This window comes from Hemiscyllium ocellatum, chromosome 47 (genome assembly GCF_020745735.1).
Source record: "Hemiscyllium ocellatum isolate sHemOce1 chromosome 47, sHemOce1.pat.X.cur, whole genome shotgun sequence".
Lineage (NCBI taxonomy): Eukaryota > Metazoa > Chordata > Chondrichthyes > Orectolobiformes > Hemiscylliidae > Hemiscyllium > Hemiscyllium ocellatum.
The window spans coordinates 2,713,209-2,733,571 of record NC_083447.1 but is presented as its reverse complement, the minus strand read 5'-3'; the positions used below and the strand labels follow the sequence as shown (position 1 = coordinate 2,733,571).

The 20,363-nt window shown below is 44.3% G+C and overlaps 1 protein-coding gene across 4 annotated transcripts in view; it reads right to left on the bottom strand.

Moving 5' to 3' along the window:
• The window catches only part of LOC132836571 (BRD4-interacting chromatin-remodeling complex-associated protein-like), a 128,024-nt gene that overhangs the window by 10,189 nt on the left and 97,472 nt on the right, over positions 1-20,363 (bottom strand). For 3 of the 4 annotated variants that reach the window (XM_060855922.1, XM_060855924.1, XM_060855925.1), the window contains 8 exons: positions 17,269-18,060; positions 13,351-13,594; positions 12,500-12,642; positions 9,705-9,833; positions 8,470-8,531; positions 6,151-6,299; positions 2,889-2,983; positions 361-463 (listed from right to left, as the gene is read on the bottom strand). In XM_060855922.1, the coding sequence (XP_060711905.1) occupies positions 361-463; positions 2,889-2,983; positions 6,151-6,299; positions 8,470-8,531; positions 9,705-9,833; positions 12,500-12,642; positions 13,351-13,594; positions 17,269-18,060 (1,717 nt within the window). The remainder of the gene's footprint in view (positions 1-360; positions 464-2,888; positions 2,984-6,150; positions 6,300-8,469; positions 8,532-9,704; positions 9,834-12,499; positions 12,643-13,350; positions 13,595-17,268; positions 18,061-20,363) is intronic. The other variant, XM_060855923.1, reaches the window with a different exon arrangement.

Here is a 20,363-nt window from a genome sequence, read left to right as displayed (position 1 = left end):
TCTCCAACATCTGTAGTCCTCACTCTCTCCCAGAATGATTGTAAAGAGTATCAAAAGTGGAGAAGGTTTTCCTCCTTCTGCGGCCCATTTTTTCCATCTTTATCCGTGTTTAGAACCAAGTGGAGTTAACCAGAGGAATATGGACCACCTGAACTGGTCCCAATCTCTACACCACCGCAACATCTCCTGCGTGCACCATGCCACTGACTGCAAGATAATCAGCAACTGGCTTCAATACAATTGAGCAGGATCTTTGCGAATGGACCAGCTCAGAATGGGAAGGTTTCTGACTGATTACCAGCCCTCAACTGATCCGGTATTTGAAAAGGAGAGAGTTGTGTCCTCAATGAACAGTCTTACCAGGTTTCTCTTTTGCTAGCTGCTTGTCAGTGGTAAGGGAGGTTTTCTCTTCCTGGATAAACATCCTGTCAATCATCACCATCTCAGCTGATGGACTCAATCTCTGAAAATTAAAGAAAAGACAATTTCATTGCTGATTGAAAACCATTACCCACTGAAGAATCAGAGTGGAGTGTAATGTACGTACTAAAACACACTCCAGGGCAATGATTCTCAGTTGAATCTTGCCTCAGTTTTGTCCACTGTTGCCATGTGAGAAACTAACAGAAAGCTATGATTATTGTCTCCTGGCCACTTCCAGTACATTGCAGAGAGAGTACTACACTGCTCACTCCAGTCACAGGCTGCTGCAGGTGCTCTGTCTCCCTCTAGTACAAATACTCTATTGCCCTAAGAGGAGAAACAAGCTGAGGGAAAGGAGATAAAGAGCAGGAGGAGCAACAGACATGCAAGAGAGGGGGGAGAAAAACCTCCTCCCGAAACAAAGGCATTTAAATACAACACACTGACCAGTTAGAGTTGCCTTGTCAGAAGACTAAGTGTTAGTTGCTACAGTTGCCATACCACAGAATCCCTTAAGTGTGGAAACAGGCCATTTGGCCCAACAAGTCCAAACCAACCCGCCGAAGAGTTTCCCACCCAGACCCATATCCTACTACCCTATAACCCTACATTTCCCATGTTTAATGCACCTGACCTACACTTCCCTGAGTACTATGGCCAATTTACCTAACCTGCACATCTTTGGACTGTGGGAGGAAATCCATGCAGATACGGGGGGTGGGCATGCGCAAACTCCATGTAGACAGTTGCCTGAGGGTAGAATCAAACCTGGGTACCTGATGCTGTGATGCAGCAGTGCTGACCACTGAGCCACTGTGCTGCCCATCCAGTTACCTCGAAAAATAAGCCTTAAAGATAAACCAGAGCAATGACTGCAAAAACCAGTCCGCCTTCAGTCTCTGGGGAACCCATTTCAATGGCAGGAGACTTTCATATACTTGGCACTCAGAGGTTGAGAACCGTTCAACCGGAGCATCATTGAACTTAAAATGGCTGGAGCAAGATCCTCCTTTTATCACTCAGGTTTGGCTGTTCTTTCCCTGACAAGTTTTCCCAGGGAGGGAGAGGAGCGTAATCATCTGCTTATACCAATCAATTCCCTAATTTTACATAATACCGCAATGCGGTTGCACAGTCTCTGATCCCAGTCTGTTTTGTCTTTTTGTTAAAAAAAAAGCAGTGTTATTCGGTTTCCAATTGATTGATCACTGCGGTGTGTGTGGTAACTTTCTTATAACAATCAGACTGACTCAAATCTTACGTCATGGGGTGACCCCTCCTGCTTAATTTAAACCAGCAACACAAAAATTTTATCCCTTGCAGTAATCTGTGAAAATTCAAGAGGCCAAGAACTATTAAGTAAAAATTAACAACTTTATTTCTTAAAGTATAACAGAGAATAATTAACTAACTCCTTCCTCTAACCTATCTTTAATTTCCCTTCTATAATACTAGTTCAATAAAACCCCTGATGAAGATTTACCAAATTTCAAACTTCAAAACCAGCCAGCTGTTAAATCTTCTCTTTATATCTTTCTCTGTCTTCTTTTCTTTTTCTTAGGGATTTCTGTTTCACAGGTCACTGATTGATAAAGATACCTTTAAGACAGCTATTTTTCAGGCAGTCTTTACATGCAGGTGACTTGGTAGTTCTCTCCCAACTGTTCAATTTTTCCCGGTCTTATAACTCCAAAACGTCAGATTGTGTCATTAGCTTTTAATATTGTCAGTATACTCAATTCAGGCTTGATGGAGTTTGGTATTTTTCGGGGTTTAATTTAAACTGATTGGCCTAATTTGAATTTGCCTTTTTTTTTTGTCTCCAGGCAACCAGCTACACTAGCTGCTGGACCAAAAGGTTGCATTATATCTTGTTCAGAACAACTGATGCTGTCAGGTAGTTCTGCTAGCTTTTCACTCTCTTAAAAGGTACAGTACACCCACATCTTCATGATAATCTCCTCCCTGGCTGCTCTTCGAACACCAGGAACAAACATGCCCATTCCTCGTCAGTGGTCTGTGGGCTGGGCCCTATTCAGCCAGCTAGAGTTAGACACTGGCTCAAAGCAACCAGGGTTTCTGCAGCTCCCCTGAGCCAGGATTCCTCAGCTGCAGTCTCAGATGAGATGTTACAATAACACACATACCTACTGTAAAACCCTTCCCACAACTCTTTGCCCTCTCAGTGAAAGCCTTAATTCAGAGGCTGATTGTGGGCAGATCTGCTCAGTTGCAACATCGAACCAGACTGACAGAGGCCCCAAAACCCACTTCACTCGTGTTACCCAGAGAGCGACATCAATTTAACTTGTCTCGTCTGAATATTAACTTAGTACCAGAAAGCTTGAAAGATCCACACAAATGTTACATCCCATTCCCTCCCCCAACAAAGTACAGGAAATATCCAGGATTGTATGCCCCAGTTTCAAGGACGGTGCACAGAAAGCAAAAGCAGAAATGGTTACCCTGGCCTCCTCGAACAGCAGCATTCGGTATTTGCTCAGCATGGCCTGGGTACGTTTTAATAACTGCGTCGATACAGTCTCAAATTCTTCATCCACTGAAACAGAGGAACATTTAGTGCTACAGATTTCAATTATTAAATATATATTCTTAAAATTGATTAAAACAACTAGCGTGGGAAGGGAGATTAGATCTAGATATGTAAAGTCTTAACGAATGTGAGAATACCCTCTGACATCCCAGCAGAGTATAGTTGGTTTCTGTACAATTAATTCTTGTTCAAGGTTTTAATGAAGAGGAGGGTGAGGCATGTGGCCATCATAATTAAGCACAATATATGGACCTTGCTGGAAATGGGCAGTGTGTTGCCAACATCTGTGAAGAGAAACAATGGAAGTGGCTGTTCTGAATGGGCCACTTAAAAGGAGGCCATTCAGCCCAATACAAATCCATGATTTCTCTTTGATAAGAGCTCTCTGATGAGTCCCACTACCTTCCTTTTCCTCCAAAGCTCTGCATTATTTTTCTTCAAGTATTGCCCAACATCCCCTTCAGAAAGTTGGGTTTTGAATCATTTTCACCCCCCCCCGCCCACCACTTTCAGGCATCAAATTCCAAATCATAACTTGGTCTGTAAAAACATTTCACAGCTCTACCTTATTCTTTTGCAAAGTCAAAAGGCAGGTGGCTGGAGGAACACAAAGCCAGGCAGCATCAGGTGGTGGAGAAGTTGGCGTTTTGGGTGTAACCCTTCTTCAGGACAGGGAGTGGGTGTAGGGGGAGCTGCAGAGAAAGGCGGTGGCGGGGGGGGGCGGGCGCAGGGTGGTGAAGTGGGGATAGGTGAAGACAGGTAGAGGGTATCACCTGGTTGGTCAATGGGAGGAATGAATCCGGTTGGTGGCAGGGAGGAGTGGAAGGGATGGGGAAAGACTGGGAAGAGAGTCTGGGGATGGGGAGGGAGGTTATTTCAAATTGGAGAACTCAATGTTGAATGTAGGCTGCCCATGTAGAAGATAACGTGTTGTTCTGCCAATTTGCAGTTTGGTTCGTTTGGAACTTTGGTTACTGACCCTCTGGTCACAGGAAAATCCCTTTAGTTACTGGAGCTTATTGATACTTTATTGAAAACGTTTAGAGAATGTGCTATGTGGCACATTGTTAACTGGCCTCTTCTCTTCTAAACTCACTCTTCACCGTCCAGAGACTGTTTTTCTTTCAATCTTTCTACAGGTTTGAGAAGTTGGGGCAAAGCTGGGAGACTCCTTCAGCCCAATCAGTATTTCACTACCACTACGCAGTGATGGTGGTTTGTAACATCCACAAGGTGTACTACAAAAACTCAAATCTCCTTCATCAGCACCTTTCACTACTATCTAGAAGGACAAGGGCAGCAGGTACATGGAAACACTACCCCCTGCATGTCTTCCTCTAAACTATCCATAATCTGGATTTGGAACTATAAAACGGTTCCTTCATTGCTGGAATTCTCCCTCAACAGATGTGGGTCTACCTATACCACACGGACACCTGCAAGGGGAATTCGGAATGGGCAATAAATGCTGGCCCAGCCAGTGACGCCCACACCTTACGAATAGGGAAAAATATTGCATCTTGAACTCGACCTCACACTTTTAAAAACAACTTCTATTTATTAGTTTGTGACTTATATCCTAAAAGAACTGCTAATGTATTGATAAAAGGCTATTCAACTATAGTCGCCACCCGGTATCGCTACCAGTCTCAGAATAAATACAGCCCACAGCAGTGCATCCCAACTAACTGTTACATCAGACAAGTCAGATCCCAGAACGAAACCTGGGTTTAATAGATCATACATTTAATTTTTGCAAATGATTAGATTAGATTCCCTACAGTGAGGAAACAGGCCCTTCGGCCCAACAAGTCCACACCAACCCTCCGAAGAGTAACCCACACCCCTCGGACTAATGCACCTAACAACTATGGACAATTTAGCATGGCCAATTCACCTGAACTGGAATGTGGGAGGAAACCAGTGTACCTGGAGGAAACCCACGCAGACATGGGGAGAATGTGCAAACTCCACACAGACAGTCACCTAAGGCTGGAATCAAACCTGGGACCCTGGCGCTGTGAGGCAGCAGAGCTAACCACTGAGCCACCATGTTAGTTGGGTAACATGGTGATTTGTAACTGAAACATTCACATGTGCTCCAGATGCTCTTCAACAACTGGATGTAACTTACCACACACAAGAAATAAACAAATATATTTACTGCAAAAAAACTATTAACAAATCTGAACAGAAATAGCTTAAACACATCTAAATAAGGTTTAAACCTGTTTCTCAATACATTCACTATGGATATTCAATCCCACAGAAATGTCACTCCTACCTCAGTTTTTAAAATCTTTAGTTAACTGACTTTTCCCAGTTTCTTTTACTCTAATTGTTGAGGGAATTTTACAATTCTTTTCAGAGATGGCTTGCACAATCCTTTCACAATTCTGATGGCCTAAAATTTCTCAGTTACAGCAACATTTTTTACCCAAACTCTCCTGGTTTGGAAGCTCAACAAACTAGAAACCCATTCTGCTGAGGTGACTGGTTCCCTGAACTAACTTCACTCTCTTGATGGGAGAAATGTTTTTATATTCTGAAGTGAACTCTGGACTTTTCTGAAAAAAAATCTTTAAACTCTGTTCAGAGGTCAAAACTAAAGTAACTGCCTTAATATTATTACTCTGCTCATCATAAACTCAACAATATATACATTTCATTTATTAACACTTGAGGGTTCTGCCAGACATTCTTCTGCAGTCACATGGTTTCTGGGAACTGACAAATTTCACTGTTCCAAACTGACTTTCTAAAACTTCTAAAACAAAGCTTACAGGTTTGACCCATATCTAGCTGCCTGTGTTTTGAAATCCAAACCGCAAATGAAAATATACATCACATTTATCACAACGTGTGGACTTCAGCCAAGAATACTCTAAAATTAGTTTCACTGTCCTGTCTACCTACTGGGATACAGCAATCACTCCATTCAGGAACTGTGTGCAATGAGGAACGGTTTACACTCAAGATTCTGTAAATGTGTGCACTGGCGACTGAGCAAGGCAATGTTGGGGACATTCCATGGATTAGAATCGTGGACCTGAGGGAACAAGTGTACATACCAAATAGGTCACAGCACTGGGGATCCACAGTGATGAAAGAGAGCAGTGCTGCAGAAGGGAGGTTTGGTATTGAGAGTCTGTCAGCAACTCTGTGGAGCTTACCTCTCCTGTGTTCTTCATCAGATGGTAACGTCCCCTGATAAAGGTGATATGGCAGTAGCCGGTGGACCATGTCCTCATACGATTGGAAACGTGACTTGTAGTCCGGTTGGAGCACTGCATTCCGATGCTTGTCAAGACTGTCCAATATCCTAAAGGTGGAACAGAGACACACTGTCTTAGAACAAGAGGAATGACTGCAACTACTTGAAGAATTGTCTCGGAAAACTACAGCCCACCAACGTAAGACTCACTCCTAAAAGGGTATTCTGGAGAATGGTGAGAATCCCACATCTTCTCTCAAAGGCTTGTGAATCTGTGGGATTCACAAACCCATAGTCCGACGGATTCTGGGTCACTGAGTAAGTTTATGGAGACAGAAGATTTTTAATTAATAATGGGATTGAAAGGTAGTCAGGAAAGTGAAGTTCAGGCTGAGATATGATTGTTTTAAATGGTGGGAATGGGCTCACGGGTCTGAATTGCCTACTCCTGCTCCCAGCTCTTTGTGAACGGTGGAAGCAAATACCACAGACACATGAAAGGGAAGCTAGATAAATAAATTGAGGTGAAAAAACAAATAGATGGATGCACTGATTTGCAGGAGGCTTAATTAGAGCATGAGCATTACAGATGGACTGAAGGGACTATTTCTGAACTGTAAATTTCATGTATCTTAAACTATTGTGCAGCTGGTACAACCTGCAACAAATATTATGATTTGGAGATGCCAGTGTTGGACTGGGGTGTACAAAGTTAAAAATTATACAACTCCCGATTATAGTCCAACAGGTTTATTTGGAAGCACTAGCTTTTGGAGCGCTGCTCCTTCATCAGGTGGTTGTGGAGTATAAGGTCGTAAGACACAGAATTTATAGCATGAATTCTGTGTCTTACGATCTTATACTCCACAACCACCTGATGAAAGCAGCGCTTCCAGATAAACCTGTTGGGACTATAACCTGGTGTTGTGTGATTTTTAACTTTAAACAAATATGATGGCCATTCAGCTCTTCAAGTTTATTTCCCTGCTCAGTTAGATTATAGCTGATCTGTGTCTTAATGCTATTTAAGTATCTTGGTTCTGGAACCCTTCATACCATTTCAGTTTTGAAATTTTCAATTGACTTTCAGCCTCAACAACATTTTGGGATGGGTGGGGTTGGAGAATGTCCCAGATTTCCACTTTACTTTGTGTGAAGAAGTGCTTCCACACATCACTCCTAAGGTATAATTTTAAAGTTCTGTGCTTATGTTCTACACTGTAAAAGGGTTGTCTCTGCCCATCTAGCTGATCAGCTGTGTCAATTATTTTCACCTCCTCTCAATTAGAGAATCCTGAATCTGCTACATTCCAGGGAACACCAACTTGGTTGTCTCATCTCTTTTACCACAGCCCCAATGATGATGATCTGTGCTGCACCCTCTCTACGAGGTCAATCTCTGCTTTGAGAAGTGACATCTAGAAACAAACATGGCATTTTGAGGAGTACAAGTGATTTATAAAACCCCTCACATGTATATAGCGACTGTAACATAAGGAAGTGGAGAACAGGTGGTTTTGGGGGAAAATCAAAAAGCATATTGACTGGGGCACAGTGGTTACAGGCTGGACCAGTACTCCAAACTACAAAGCCTACAAAGGAGGTGTCATGGTGACTCAGTAGTTAACACTGCTGCCTCACAGCGCCAGGGATCCAGGTTTGACTCTATCCTCAGGTGACCGTCTGCATGGAGTTTGCACATTCTCCCTGTGTCTACATGGGTTTCCTCCAGGTGCTCTGGGTCACTGCCACAGTCCAAAGATGTGGAGGTTAAGCGCATTAGCCGTGAGAAATGCAGGGTTACAGGAATAGGATAGGGGGGTGTGTATGGGTGGGATGCTTTTGGGGATGGGGATTGGGGGGGTTAGTGTGGACTAAATGGTTCGAGTGGCCTGCTTTCACACTGTAGGGATTCTATGATCCTATAATCCAGAGGCTCAATCCAATATTTCACAGTGACAGGTTCCATTTGGTGGAAATTAAATTTGATTCATGAACCTGGAATATAAAGCTAGTCTCAGTGATGATGACGATGACAAATATCATTGATGGCTGTCAAATTCTATCTGGTTCATCAATGCTCTTTAGAGAAGGAAATCTAAAGTTCCATTTGGTTGACTCTGACACAGTCTAGCAGTTCAACAGAAATTAGGAATACCCAGAAATGCTGACCCTGTCTGTGATGACCATACCCCATGGAAGAATAAAGAGGGGATGGAGAGGGAATTGGTGATTTCTGCAGATGAGCTACAATTCTTGGATTGGAGGAGTCACTTACACAGCTTCCTTTGTTGGTTTCAGGGACACTGGCACCTTCGATCCTCCCAATTTATTATCCATCTGTGAAATATATCAGGAGTAAGAAACACTTGAGTACAGATATATTTCCAATAATCACACCAGAGGAAAGCTGATGCGGGAAAAATGAGGGAGATCAACTGGAAATATTGGATGTCAACAGAAGCAGCAAATTCAGAAAGTATGAGCTGTTCATGTGTCCTCTGGAGGAACCGGTGACTTTGGACCCATCGGGTTCCAAAGCACTTCACACTACTGGAAGCTTTCCTTACCTTTGATCTGGGTCTGCTTTTTGAACACACTGATTGAAACTGCTTACTGTAATTTGGTTAAAATAATGCCATTCACCTTGCATCAAGTCACTATCAGGATGGTAGGTATGAGATTGATTGAACTTGGTCACTTTGCAATACTCAGCTCCTCCAGATTAAAGCAGCCTGCCTGAGTGGCACCTTATCCACCACCTTACCACCTTCAATGTCCCCTCTCTCTACCACCCAACGCACAGCAGCAGCAGTGTGTACCATCTACAAGGTGCACTGCAGCAACTCCCCAATGCTCCTCAGACAGCACCTTCCAAACGCACACCCACTGTCACTTAGAAGGGGAAATGAAGGAGATGTATGGGAACACCACCCCTTGCAGGTTCCTCTCCAAGCTCCCCACACACAATGCTGGTTGACAACAGGTAGCCCCCCCCCCGCAATGTGCACAAATCAACTTGTGAACAGGTTTTGCTCCCGAGTCAACTTGCATGGAAGTCAGGACACAATGTGGGGCAACGTGAAGCAGTCGTTTGAAAGGGCAGGAAACACGCCGTATGTCGGGTTTGTGAAGGTATATCCTTAAATGGAGCTAGTGTTCATAAGCCAGATGTTTATAAATCAGGGATCTCCTGTTTATCACTTTCCTTTCATGGTCATTGGATCAGGATCCACATACTGACACCACAGAGATGCACTGGTTCAAAACAACAACTCCTCACCTTCTCAAGGGCAATTAGGGACAACAACAAATGCTGGGTGAGCCACAGCAGACTACACAGCATGAAAGAAGCAAGAAGAGATATAGCCCATAATGTAAAAAGGGATGGCCTTTTCCACAATCCTAGAAGGTCTTGCTATCTACTGTTGAAGAGAACAAGCATGGTCAGAAGCAATTGCCCATTCCTGTTGGAAAGGCTAAGTCAGCTGTTTTTCTGATCCTCCTACGTACCTGATGTGCTGGGACAGAGGTCGCTGGCATTAACTGTGTTAGTCCTTTACCAAGAAGCTGGATTTGGATTGGTCCTTTGGTCAAGTTCATATTCAGACCAGAAATTGAACTGATTACTCCAGGTTTTGTCTGTGAAAAGCCAAGAACAATTAATCCATCAGTAGGTCAACACAGTTTATAGGAACAGTCAGGGGAACATGGAGGGGGAGAGTGTAAGAAAGACAGACAGATGAGAGAGGGTCATTCACCCCCTTGATTCTACTCAAGTATTTACTAGGATTGCAGCTGATCTAAACTGCGTTCCTGTATATCCCGATTATGCTTCAACTTTTGCTTAATGAGAAACCATGTACCACTGCCTTAAAAATATTAAAAGACTCTGGAACTCTCTCCCTGAAGTTGTGGTGGAAGAAAAGACTCATGAACCTCAGAAAACATTTTGTCTCATCTCTGCTTTAAATTGGCAATACTTGATTTTTAAATTTATTTTTGATCCCTAGTTCCAGATTCGCCCACAAGTAGAAACATTAGATTACTTACTTACAGTGTGGAAACAGGCCCTTCGGCCGAACAAGTTCACACCAACCTGCCGAAGCACAACCCATCCAACCCATTTCCCTACATTTACCCCTTCACCTAACACTATGGGTAATTTAGCTTGGCCAATCCACTTAACCTGCGGGCGGAAACCAGAGCACCCAGAGGAAACCCACGCAGACATGGGGAGAATGTGCAAACTCCACACAAAAAGTCACCTGAGGTGGGAATTGAACCCAGGTCTCTGGCGCTGTGAGGCAGCAGTGCTAACCACTGTGCCACCGAGCCACTCCATATTTACAATGTTAATACCACTCAAGATCTTGCATGTTTAGATCAAGTTGCTTCTTTCTCTTCTAAATGCTAGCAGATTCAAATCTAGCCTGTCCAAACTATCCTTATAAGACAGTACGGCCAATCCAGTCATTCGTCTCGTAAACCTTTTCCTGAACTCCCTTCACTACATTTACATCCTTTATTAACTAAAGTGGTTAATATTACACACAGTACTGCAGATGTGGTCTTACTATTGCTGTGAATAACTGAAGCATAACTTCCTATTTTTTATTTAGTACCGCTTGGGATAAATCATAATATTAGTTTTCCTAACGACATGCTGAAGCTGCACATTAATGTTTTACGATTTATGCACTACGACATTCAGATCCTTCTGCACATCAGAGCTCTGCAATCTCTCACCACTTAGATAATTTTTATTTTATTCCTGTCCAGAAGGACATTTCAGAGTTTCTTACATTTGAGTTCATTCGCCAGACCTTAGCACTGCTGCCTTAGTGCCAGGGACCGAGGTTCGATTCCACACTCAGGTGACTGTCTGTGTGGAGTTTGCACATTTTCCCCATATCTGTGCAGGCTCCTCCCGGTACTCCTGTTTCCTTCCACAATCCAAAATGTGCAGGTTAAGTGGTTTAGCCATGGGAAATGCATGGTTACAAGAGGAGGGTGTGGTGGGGGTGGGGTGTGAATCTTGGTGGGATGCTGTTCGGAGGAACAGTGTGGACCCGATGGGCCAAATGGCTTGCTTCCACACTGTAGGGATTCTATGATTCTGGTCCACTCACTCAAACGATGGGTATCACTTTGTACCTTCCTAATCTCTTCTTATTTTCCAATTGATCATTACGTTATTGGCAAATTAGAAACCATAGCTTTGGTTCCTTCATCCAAGTTATTCAAATAGACTGTGATGAGGTTAAACCCCTGCACTGGTCCCTCTACTCCACCACTTAGATGTGGAGGAATTTCTTCTCTCAGGGGGCAGTGAATCTGTGAAATTCTTTACTACAAAGAACCATAGAGGCTCAGTCATTAAGCATTCAAGGTGGAGATAGATTTTTAATCATTAAAGTAATGGCAAAAAGGCAAGAAAGTGGGAGTTCAGGATTATTAGATCAGCTGTGATCTCACTGGATGACACGTGGGTTAAGGGCCAACTGCTCCGGTGTCTTGTGGTCACTGTTCACATCTTATCAACCAGAAAATGATCCCCTTATACCCACTTTGGTTTATGTTAGCCAGCCAACTTTCTACTTGTACAAATATGTTTCCTTTACCTGAGCTTTGATTTACTGCAATATTCTTTGACGAAGCACCTTATCAAATCCTTTCTGAAATCTAAATACAGTACATCTACTTGTACTTCTTTATCTTTTTTAAATCAAGTAATTCCAGTAAAATGGTTCAGCAAAATATCTCTTTCACTAGAGCATGCTGACGCTGCCATCACCACCTTCATTGTTTTCTAATGGCCTGCTACAGTGTGCTTAAAAACAGCTTCTGGTATTTTCCCTTTGACAGATGTCGCAATAGCTGGCCTGTAATTTCCTACTTTTGGTCTTTGTTCCTTTTTGAATAAAGCCATTACGTTTGCTGGTCTACAATCTAATAGAATGTTCCTCGAATCCGGGAAATTTGGAAAGAAGTAAAACAAATGAATTAAATGCATTTCTTTCATGATCCGAGGATGAAGTCCCTGTGAGCCCACAACTCCAACAATTTGCTCAGTGCCACTTCCCTGGACTTTTCTCAAGTTCCTTTTTCCTATCCATTTTCTTACTGAGTTTCTCCAGGTATACTTCTATCCTCTACGGTCAAACCAATGCAAAGTATCATTTACTGTTCACACTCACGCTTGTCACCATGCCAAGAGAATTTGTCAAGCAAACCATTTTCTTATTGGAAAAGTTGCAAGTTGAAAACAGGTTTGTTGTCATAGATATGAAAGCTACAATTGCTACCTGCAGGGCTGGTTGAATCTGGTGCTGTGCGAGAGGTTTCATCTGTATAGGGACCGCTGCTCCCTGCTGGATGTGGCAGGTGCCTCCAGGTACTCCCCCCGAGATGACTTTGCTGTCTGGAGACCTTGTTGTGGTCGTGGTACCTGACATAATGATGAGGATTATGTTTAATGAGGTATAGGAGTAAACTTGTCTCTACTAATGAAGCAATTCATTGGACCATTAAATACCGGAGTAGCATCAACTTCAGTTTACTGTGTTCACAGAATTTTCTACCAGGTGACACAATGAGACATCAGGAAACACAACCTGCATTTGAGACACTCAGCATTGCTTCTCTTGGGTTCTAAGCCACAGCTTACACCAAGGGACAAGTTAGATGGTTGTTGATTCAAATCCCACTCCTCAGGTTTGCCACTCCCGGTGTAATACCTAAGGAGTGCTGCATTGGTGGTGGTGGTGCCAACTTCTGAATGGGACATTAACCAAAGTTACCCATCCTCCCCCCTCAAGTGGATGCAGAAGATCCCATAACATAAATCTGATGAACATCAAACAAGCTACCAGTGTCCTCAGCAATATTACTTCTTCACATTGAAAAAAGTACATTATTTTCACATCCCTTCAATGCTATTTGTGGGAGCTTCCGGTGTGTAATTTGGCTGCCGGGTTTCTTACTTTACAACAGTGGCTACAAGCCAAAAAAACCTTCACTGACTCGAAAGATCTTTGGGAGTACCCAGAAGTTGTGAAAGGTGCTATAAAAATGCAAATATCAACTCAGACAGCGAATTGGGGAAGAGGACAGTACTCAGTAGAGAATGACTGATTAATGAATTTGGTAGCTGTACCTGCTGAAGATGTCTTCACAAGGACGGATGTCTGTTGAAGCAGTGTTGCTAGGGCTGCTTGACCTCCCCCATGAGGCTGGGACTTCATACTGGCTGAGGTGGTATGTACCTGAGCTGGCACACTGGGAGACTGCACCTGGCTACTGATTAGCATGGTGGGTGCCTGATTGCTCAGTGGGCCAAGCCCACTCACAGTCTGGTTCGCTGCAGACTGTTTGGCTTGTAGAATTATGTTATGCTGCATCTGTTGAAAAAAAAGATGAACGTCACGTCTCTGATCCGATGTTGGTCTATATCGACTCTCAGATAAGATGGCCCAACAGATCCTTGTTAGTCAGTCGAAATGGGTGGTGCTGGAAAAGCACAGCAGGTCAGGCAGATCAGAGGAGCAAGACAGTCAACATTTCAGACATAAACTCTTCATCAGGAATAATGAAGAACTTATGCGCAAAATGTTGACTCCCCTGCTCCTTGGATGCTGCCTGACCTATGTGCTTTTCCAATGCCACCTTTTTTGACTCTGACTCTCCAGCATCTGCAGTCCTCACTTTCTCCTAGATCCATGTTACTTAAAATTCTTCATAGAATTGGTGCAAAAAAAATTTACAAAGATGTTGTCAGGGTTGGAGGGTTTCAGTTATTAGGAGAGGTCGAATAGAGAACAAAGAAAATTTCCAGCCCAGGAACAGGCCTTTCGGCCCTCCAAGCCTGAGCCGATCCAAATGTACTGTCTAAACCTGTCACCCAATTCCTAAGCATCTGTATCCCTCAGCTCCCCACCTACTCATGCATCTGTCCAGACGCATCTTAAATGAATCTACCGTGCCTACCTCTACTATCTCTGCTGGCAACATGTTCCAAATGCCCACCACCCTCTGGGTGAAGTACTTACCACGTGTATCCCCCTTAAACTTTCCACCTCTCACCTTGAAAGCATGACCTCTCGTTATTGAATCCTTCCCCCTGGGAAAAAGCTTGTCTCTATCCACCCTGTCTACACCCTTGATGATTTTGTAAACCTCAATCAGGTCCCCCCTCAATCTCCTTTTTTCTAATGAAAATAAACCTAACCTACTCAACCTCTCTTTATAGCTAGCACCTTCCATACCAGGCAACAATCTCGTAAACCTTCTCGGCACCCTCTCCACAGCGTCCAGAACCGTACACAGTATTCCAAATGCAGCCGAACCAATGTCTTGTACAATTTTAACATGACTTGCCAGCTGTTATACTCAATACCCCGTCTGATGAAGGCAAGCATACTACATGCCTTCTTGACCACTCTAGCCACCTGTGCAGCAACCTTCAGGGTACAATGGACCTGCACTCCCAGCTCTCTCTGCCCATCAACTTTTCCCAAGGCTCTCCCATTCATTGTATAATTCACTCCAGAATTAGACTTGCCTAAACACACCACCTCACATTGCCTGGATTGAAAGCCATCTGCCACTTTTCCACCCAACTCTCCAGTCTATCTATATCCTCCTGTATTCTCTGACAGTGCCTTATGCTATCTGCCACTCCAGGAATGATGAAGAGCTTATGCCCGAAACGTCGAATTTCCTGCTCCTTGGATGCTGCCTGATCTGCTGCGCTTTTCCAGCAACACATTTTCAGCTCTAACCTCTAACATACCCAACACATCTTCCCTACTTATGCCAACGTGATCCAGACTAATCATACGTCTATCTCTAATCACAAGATTCATTATGTTCCTCTCCTCAGTGAATACTGATGCAAAGTAATCATTCAGAATCTTACGCATTCTATCAGGTTGGGCACACAGCCTTCCTTCATTATCTTTTAGTGGATCAATCCTTTCTCTTGCTTGCTTCTTATACAAGAATAAAATGCTTTGGGATTTTCCTTAATTCTGCTTGCTAAAGCTATTTCATGATCCCTTTTAGCCCGCTTGATTCCTTGTTTAAGATTTTTCCTACTCTTCTGATATTCCTCCAGGGCCCGTTCTGTTCTTAGCTGCCTAGACCTTATGCACGTTTCCCTTTTCCTCTTGGCTAGTTGTACAATTTCTCCTGTCATCCACGGTTCACGAATCTTGCCCTTCTTATTCTTTGTCTTCAAAGGGATATGCCTATCCTGCACTACCTTTAACCTATCTTTGAAAGCCTCCCAAACCTCAAATGTGGATTTCCCTTCAAATAGCTGTGTCCAATCCACATTTCCCAGCTCCTGCCTAATTTTGATATAATTGGCCTTGGCCCAGTTTAGTACTCTTCCCTTAGGACCACTCTCTTCTTTATCTATGAGTATTATAAAACATAGAGAATTGTGGTCACTGTTCCCAAAGAAATCCCCCACCGCAACTTCTGCCACTTGTCCTGGCTCGTTCCCCGGTACCAGGTCCAACATGGCCCCTTCCCTCGTTGGACTATTGACATATTGCTCTAGAAAACTCCAAATAGATTAATTTGATTACCTACAGTGTGGAAACAGTCCCTTCGGTTCAACCAGTTTGCACCGACCCTCCGAAGAGTAACCCACCCAGACCCATTTTCTTCTGAATGATGCACCGAACACGACAGGCAATTTAGCATGGCCAATTCACCTGACCTGCACACCTTTGGACTGTTGGTGGAAACCGGAGCACCCGGAGGAGACCCACGAAGACATGGGAAGAATGTACGAACTCCACACAGTCAGTCACCCCAAGGCTAGAATCGAACCTGGGACCCTGGTGCTGTGAGGCAGCAGTGCTAACCACTGAGCCACCGTGCCACCCTGGGGCTATTTTCCCTGGAGCGTTGTAGACTGAGGGGAGACTTTACAGAAATTTATAAAATCATGTGGGACATAGATAAGATAAATAGCCAAAGTCTTTTTCCCATTGTAGGGGAATCCAAAACTGAAGGGCACAGGTTTAAGACCATAAGACATAGGAGTGGAAGTAAGGCCATTCGGCCCATCGAGTCCACTCCGCCATTCAATCATGGCTGATGGGCATTTCAACTCCACTTACCCGCATTCTCCCCGTAGCCCTTAATTCCTTGTGACATCAAGAATCTATCAATCTCTGCCTTGAAGACATTTAGCGTCCCGGCCTCCACTGCACTCTGTGGCAATGAATTCCACAGGCCCACCACTCTCTGGCTGAAGAAATGTCTCCACATTTCTATTCTGAATTGACCCCCTTTAATTTTAAGGCTGTGTCCACGGTTCCTAGTCTCTCACCTAGTTTAAGGTGAGAGAGGAAAGATTTAAAAGGGACCCAAGGGGCAATGTTTTCACGCAGAGTGTGGTGTGTGTATGGAATGAGCTGCCACATGTAGTGGTGGAGGATGGTACAATTACAACATTTAAAAGGCAACTGGATGGGTGTATTAACAGAAAAGGTTTTGAGGGATATGGACCAAATGCTGGATATGGGACTAGTTAAGTCTGGGACACCTGGTTGATGTGGACGAGTTGGACGAAGGGTCTGTTTCCGTGCTGTAAGCTTCAAAGAGTCTACTTCATTTCACCCTACTGTGCTCATTCAACAAAGCTGGGAGGGGAAGTGGAAAGGAGGGAGGAGGAGAAATTCAGGAGGGGTGGTGAACCATTGTCCAGAGAATATTATCCCAATAGGCAGTCAATATCATCAAGGGAGGAAGCAAACCAACTCAGGAAGCATGGAGTGGGAAAGGAAGAAATTTGTTCTGACTAGGCTCCGTGTAATTGCATTCCTGTGCCAGTTAGATTTACCAGATCCATGTAAATAAAGCTTCTCACCTTCCTCAGCAGTTTCAAAGGTCCAAGTGTAGCAGCAACCCAAACACTCCTCCTAGATTAAATCAGTCTTCCAAACCTCCTCCCCAACTTGTCTCAATCCCAGTGGGTCCAGTCACTTTGGAATGCAGGCCTTCAACCACACCCCATCTCCACACCTCTCCGATGAAAGGAAGATGGAAAGGTACTCACCTGCTGCAGCTTCTCCATGATGTGTTTATGCTGGTCGGTGGGGTTGGGAATCGAAGATATGGATTGAAGTTGGCTCGTAACCATCTGGAACCGGTTCTGCTGCTCCGTTGTGAGATGCAGCGTCTGATAGACGGGCTGCAGAGGGGCCTGCGCTTGGGACTGGCAGTGCAATTGGAGCTGGACGTGCTGTGACTGAGACTGCGTTGGATGATGCTCGCTCGGGACTTGGCTTGGGGCTGTGGACGGGTGCAAGAGGTGGGATGGGGTCTGCACCTCGGCCTGGCTCTGGACCTGAGGGGTGGGCTGGACCTGAAGGTGTATCTGGGTGGGAGATGTCAGCTGGGCTTGAGACTGGGGCTGGGGTTCAGGCTGAGGGGGGTTCTGGAACTGAACCTGCACATGAGGCTGTGATGGAGGCCTCATTGGGTGCTGCCCCTGGGGGGCACCGTGCGGGGATGACTGGACCTGGGTCTGAATCACATACAGGGGCTGAAGGGGCAGCTGGGATGGCGTGCAAGAGCGGGAAAGGGGCTCCGATGGTGGCCTGGACAGCACCTGGGGCTGAGAGGACGGACGTGACTGAGGGCGGGAGGGAGGTCTCGACAAAGGCTGAGGCTGTGAGGGTGGACGTGACTGGTGCGGTGATTGCATCTGATGGGGAGACTGCATTTGGTGTGGCGACTGCATCTGCAGATGGAGCTGGCTGTCATTCTGTGGCGTTTGAGGTAGAGGTGACTGTGAAGTAACCGGGAGCTGCTGCAAGGTTGTCTTTTGCTGTCCCGTAGCCATCTGCTGAATGAACCAAACAAAAATACAAAACGATGCAAACTTTCATACTCCTATGTTCGATCCCTGCAGGATTTCATTGGGATTTAGGTTATTAGTCCATTCTCAAGGTAAAATAATTTGATGGAGGAAATTGATAGGAGAAACAGAGCTTGCTATTTTGATCCAAAGCAGTCCCCATTTGAAATTTAATGCCCACTTAGTCATAAGCAATACCTATAATCTCAACTGATAATTTGTTTAAGAACGTAGCCTCAATGAAAGGGATGATTTGTTTTCTCATCCAAAACAAAAATACCCTGTACATTTTCAGAGGCTGATCAAGGTGAATGATGTTATGCAGGGAATAAAGTAAGTCCAATTTTAAGCACCCAATATCACCAAACACAGCCAGGGCAGGGGCAGCATGGGGTCAGATACAGAGTAAAACTCCCTTTCTACTGTCCTCCATCAAACACTCCCAGGACAGGGGCAGCACGGGGTTAGATAGAGTAAAGCTCTCTCTACATTGTCCCCCATCAAACACTTGCAGGACAGGGATAACACAGGGTTAGGTACAGAGTAAAGCTTTCTCTACTCTTTTAAACTGAAAATAAAGCTTCCTTGATAATGTCCCCATCAAATAATCCCTGGACAGGACAAGTAAAGCTCTTTCTACACTGTCCCCAAAATCTCCTAGGACAGAGACAGCACGGGCGTAGATAGTAACAGTGCAGGGGGAGCTTCATTCTAGCTATACTGACACCTCTGTCTAATCTTCCAACTATGTCTTTGCTCTAAGAACAACAACTCCAGTTTCTGAAACTCAACCGTGTATCTGAAGTCCCCCTGCCTGGAATCATGCTGTTAAATCTCTTCAGCAGCCTCTAAACTCTTAAACTGTTATCCCACCTGCTGAGATTGCACTCTCTGCAAATTTTCTGGCAGAAAGTAACACTGATTGTTTTGTCTTGCAGTATTGTACGACTGAGGTGTGGATTCTGGCTAAGCAGTGATCTCTCAGTTCTGCTATGAAAATCAGATACTGACATGACACAACATGAACCTTCCTTAGACACAAGTAAATGTGAAAAAAAAGTTAAACAGACACAAGGTAGAAGGAACAGTAAACAGCAGCTTTGAGGCAGAAGGAAGGGCAAGTAAAGGAAGCCCGTTTGGAGAGGTTGAGGTACACCAGTCTGTTACAGGCCACGCACACATACGAGTTTTGACGGGATTCAGTCAAAAATTGCTGGCTGCACATTTAAACAGAAGTCTGGGGCAAGACTGACAAATGGCCTTGGTGCGTGTGACAATTCAGAGTTATCCCCGACCCCAAGAAATCGGAGACCTGGAACAGAGAAAGCTGCTTCTTGCTCAGAACTCACTATCCTGCCTTTCTTGGAGAGAATCTGTTTTAAACCACCAAAACCAGAAGTAAAAGTCAGGGACTCATTGGGATGCATTGCTCAAATTATTACCAATTTACACTGGCCTGTTTCTCCACTGAATACACCTATCGACCTGAGTGACCCATACTGTCACTTCCGCTTTATTTCAACGGATTTACACCCCTCCTCAGCTCACTCACTCACCATGTCCCAATTGCTGAGCATGACTGCACTAGCTCTTTCAAACAAAATCCAACTGGTCCCACTTCCCAGCTCTTTCCTCTTACTGCAAATTTCTGCTTTGCAGGTCTTTACCCAGTTCACTTCTGAAAGTTATTACTGAATCGGTTTCCACCCACCCATTCATGCAGCATGTTTCAGATCACAATAACTCAATGAGTGGAAGTACGTTTCCATCTCACCTCCGATTCCATTGTCAATTACTTTCAAGTCTTCCTACACTATCAGCAGCCTCTCTCCCCCAGCACTCCACCCCAACCCCCAATATTATATAACTGTTGGCCCCTCCACATCTCAGGTCAGCTCTGATGAAGTCATCTAGACTCGAAACATTAGCTTGTTCTCTCTCCATGGATGCTGCCACTGTGATTTCCAGCATTTTTTGTTTTCAGTGCAGATTCCAGCAGCAATTTGCTCCTACTTTCAAGTCTTCCCTTGGTTGCCATCCCTTCAATTATCTGAAATATTTTCTCCCTTTCTGCCAATAACATAATATTTTGTACAACTCTTAAACCTTCCTTAATTCCCCTCTGCTCTGAAGAGAACACTCTCAGATTCTCTAGTCCGTCATCTGTGCGGGCATTCTAGTAAATCTCCTTTGTACCTTCACCAGGACTCTTAACCTTGCTATATTCTGGTACTCAGGAATGGACACAATACTCCAAGCTGGGATCGAACCAGTGATCAGAATGGAATGAA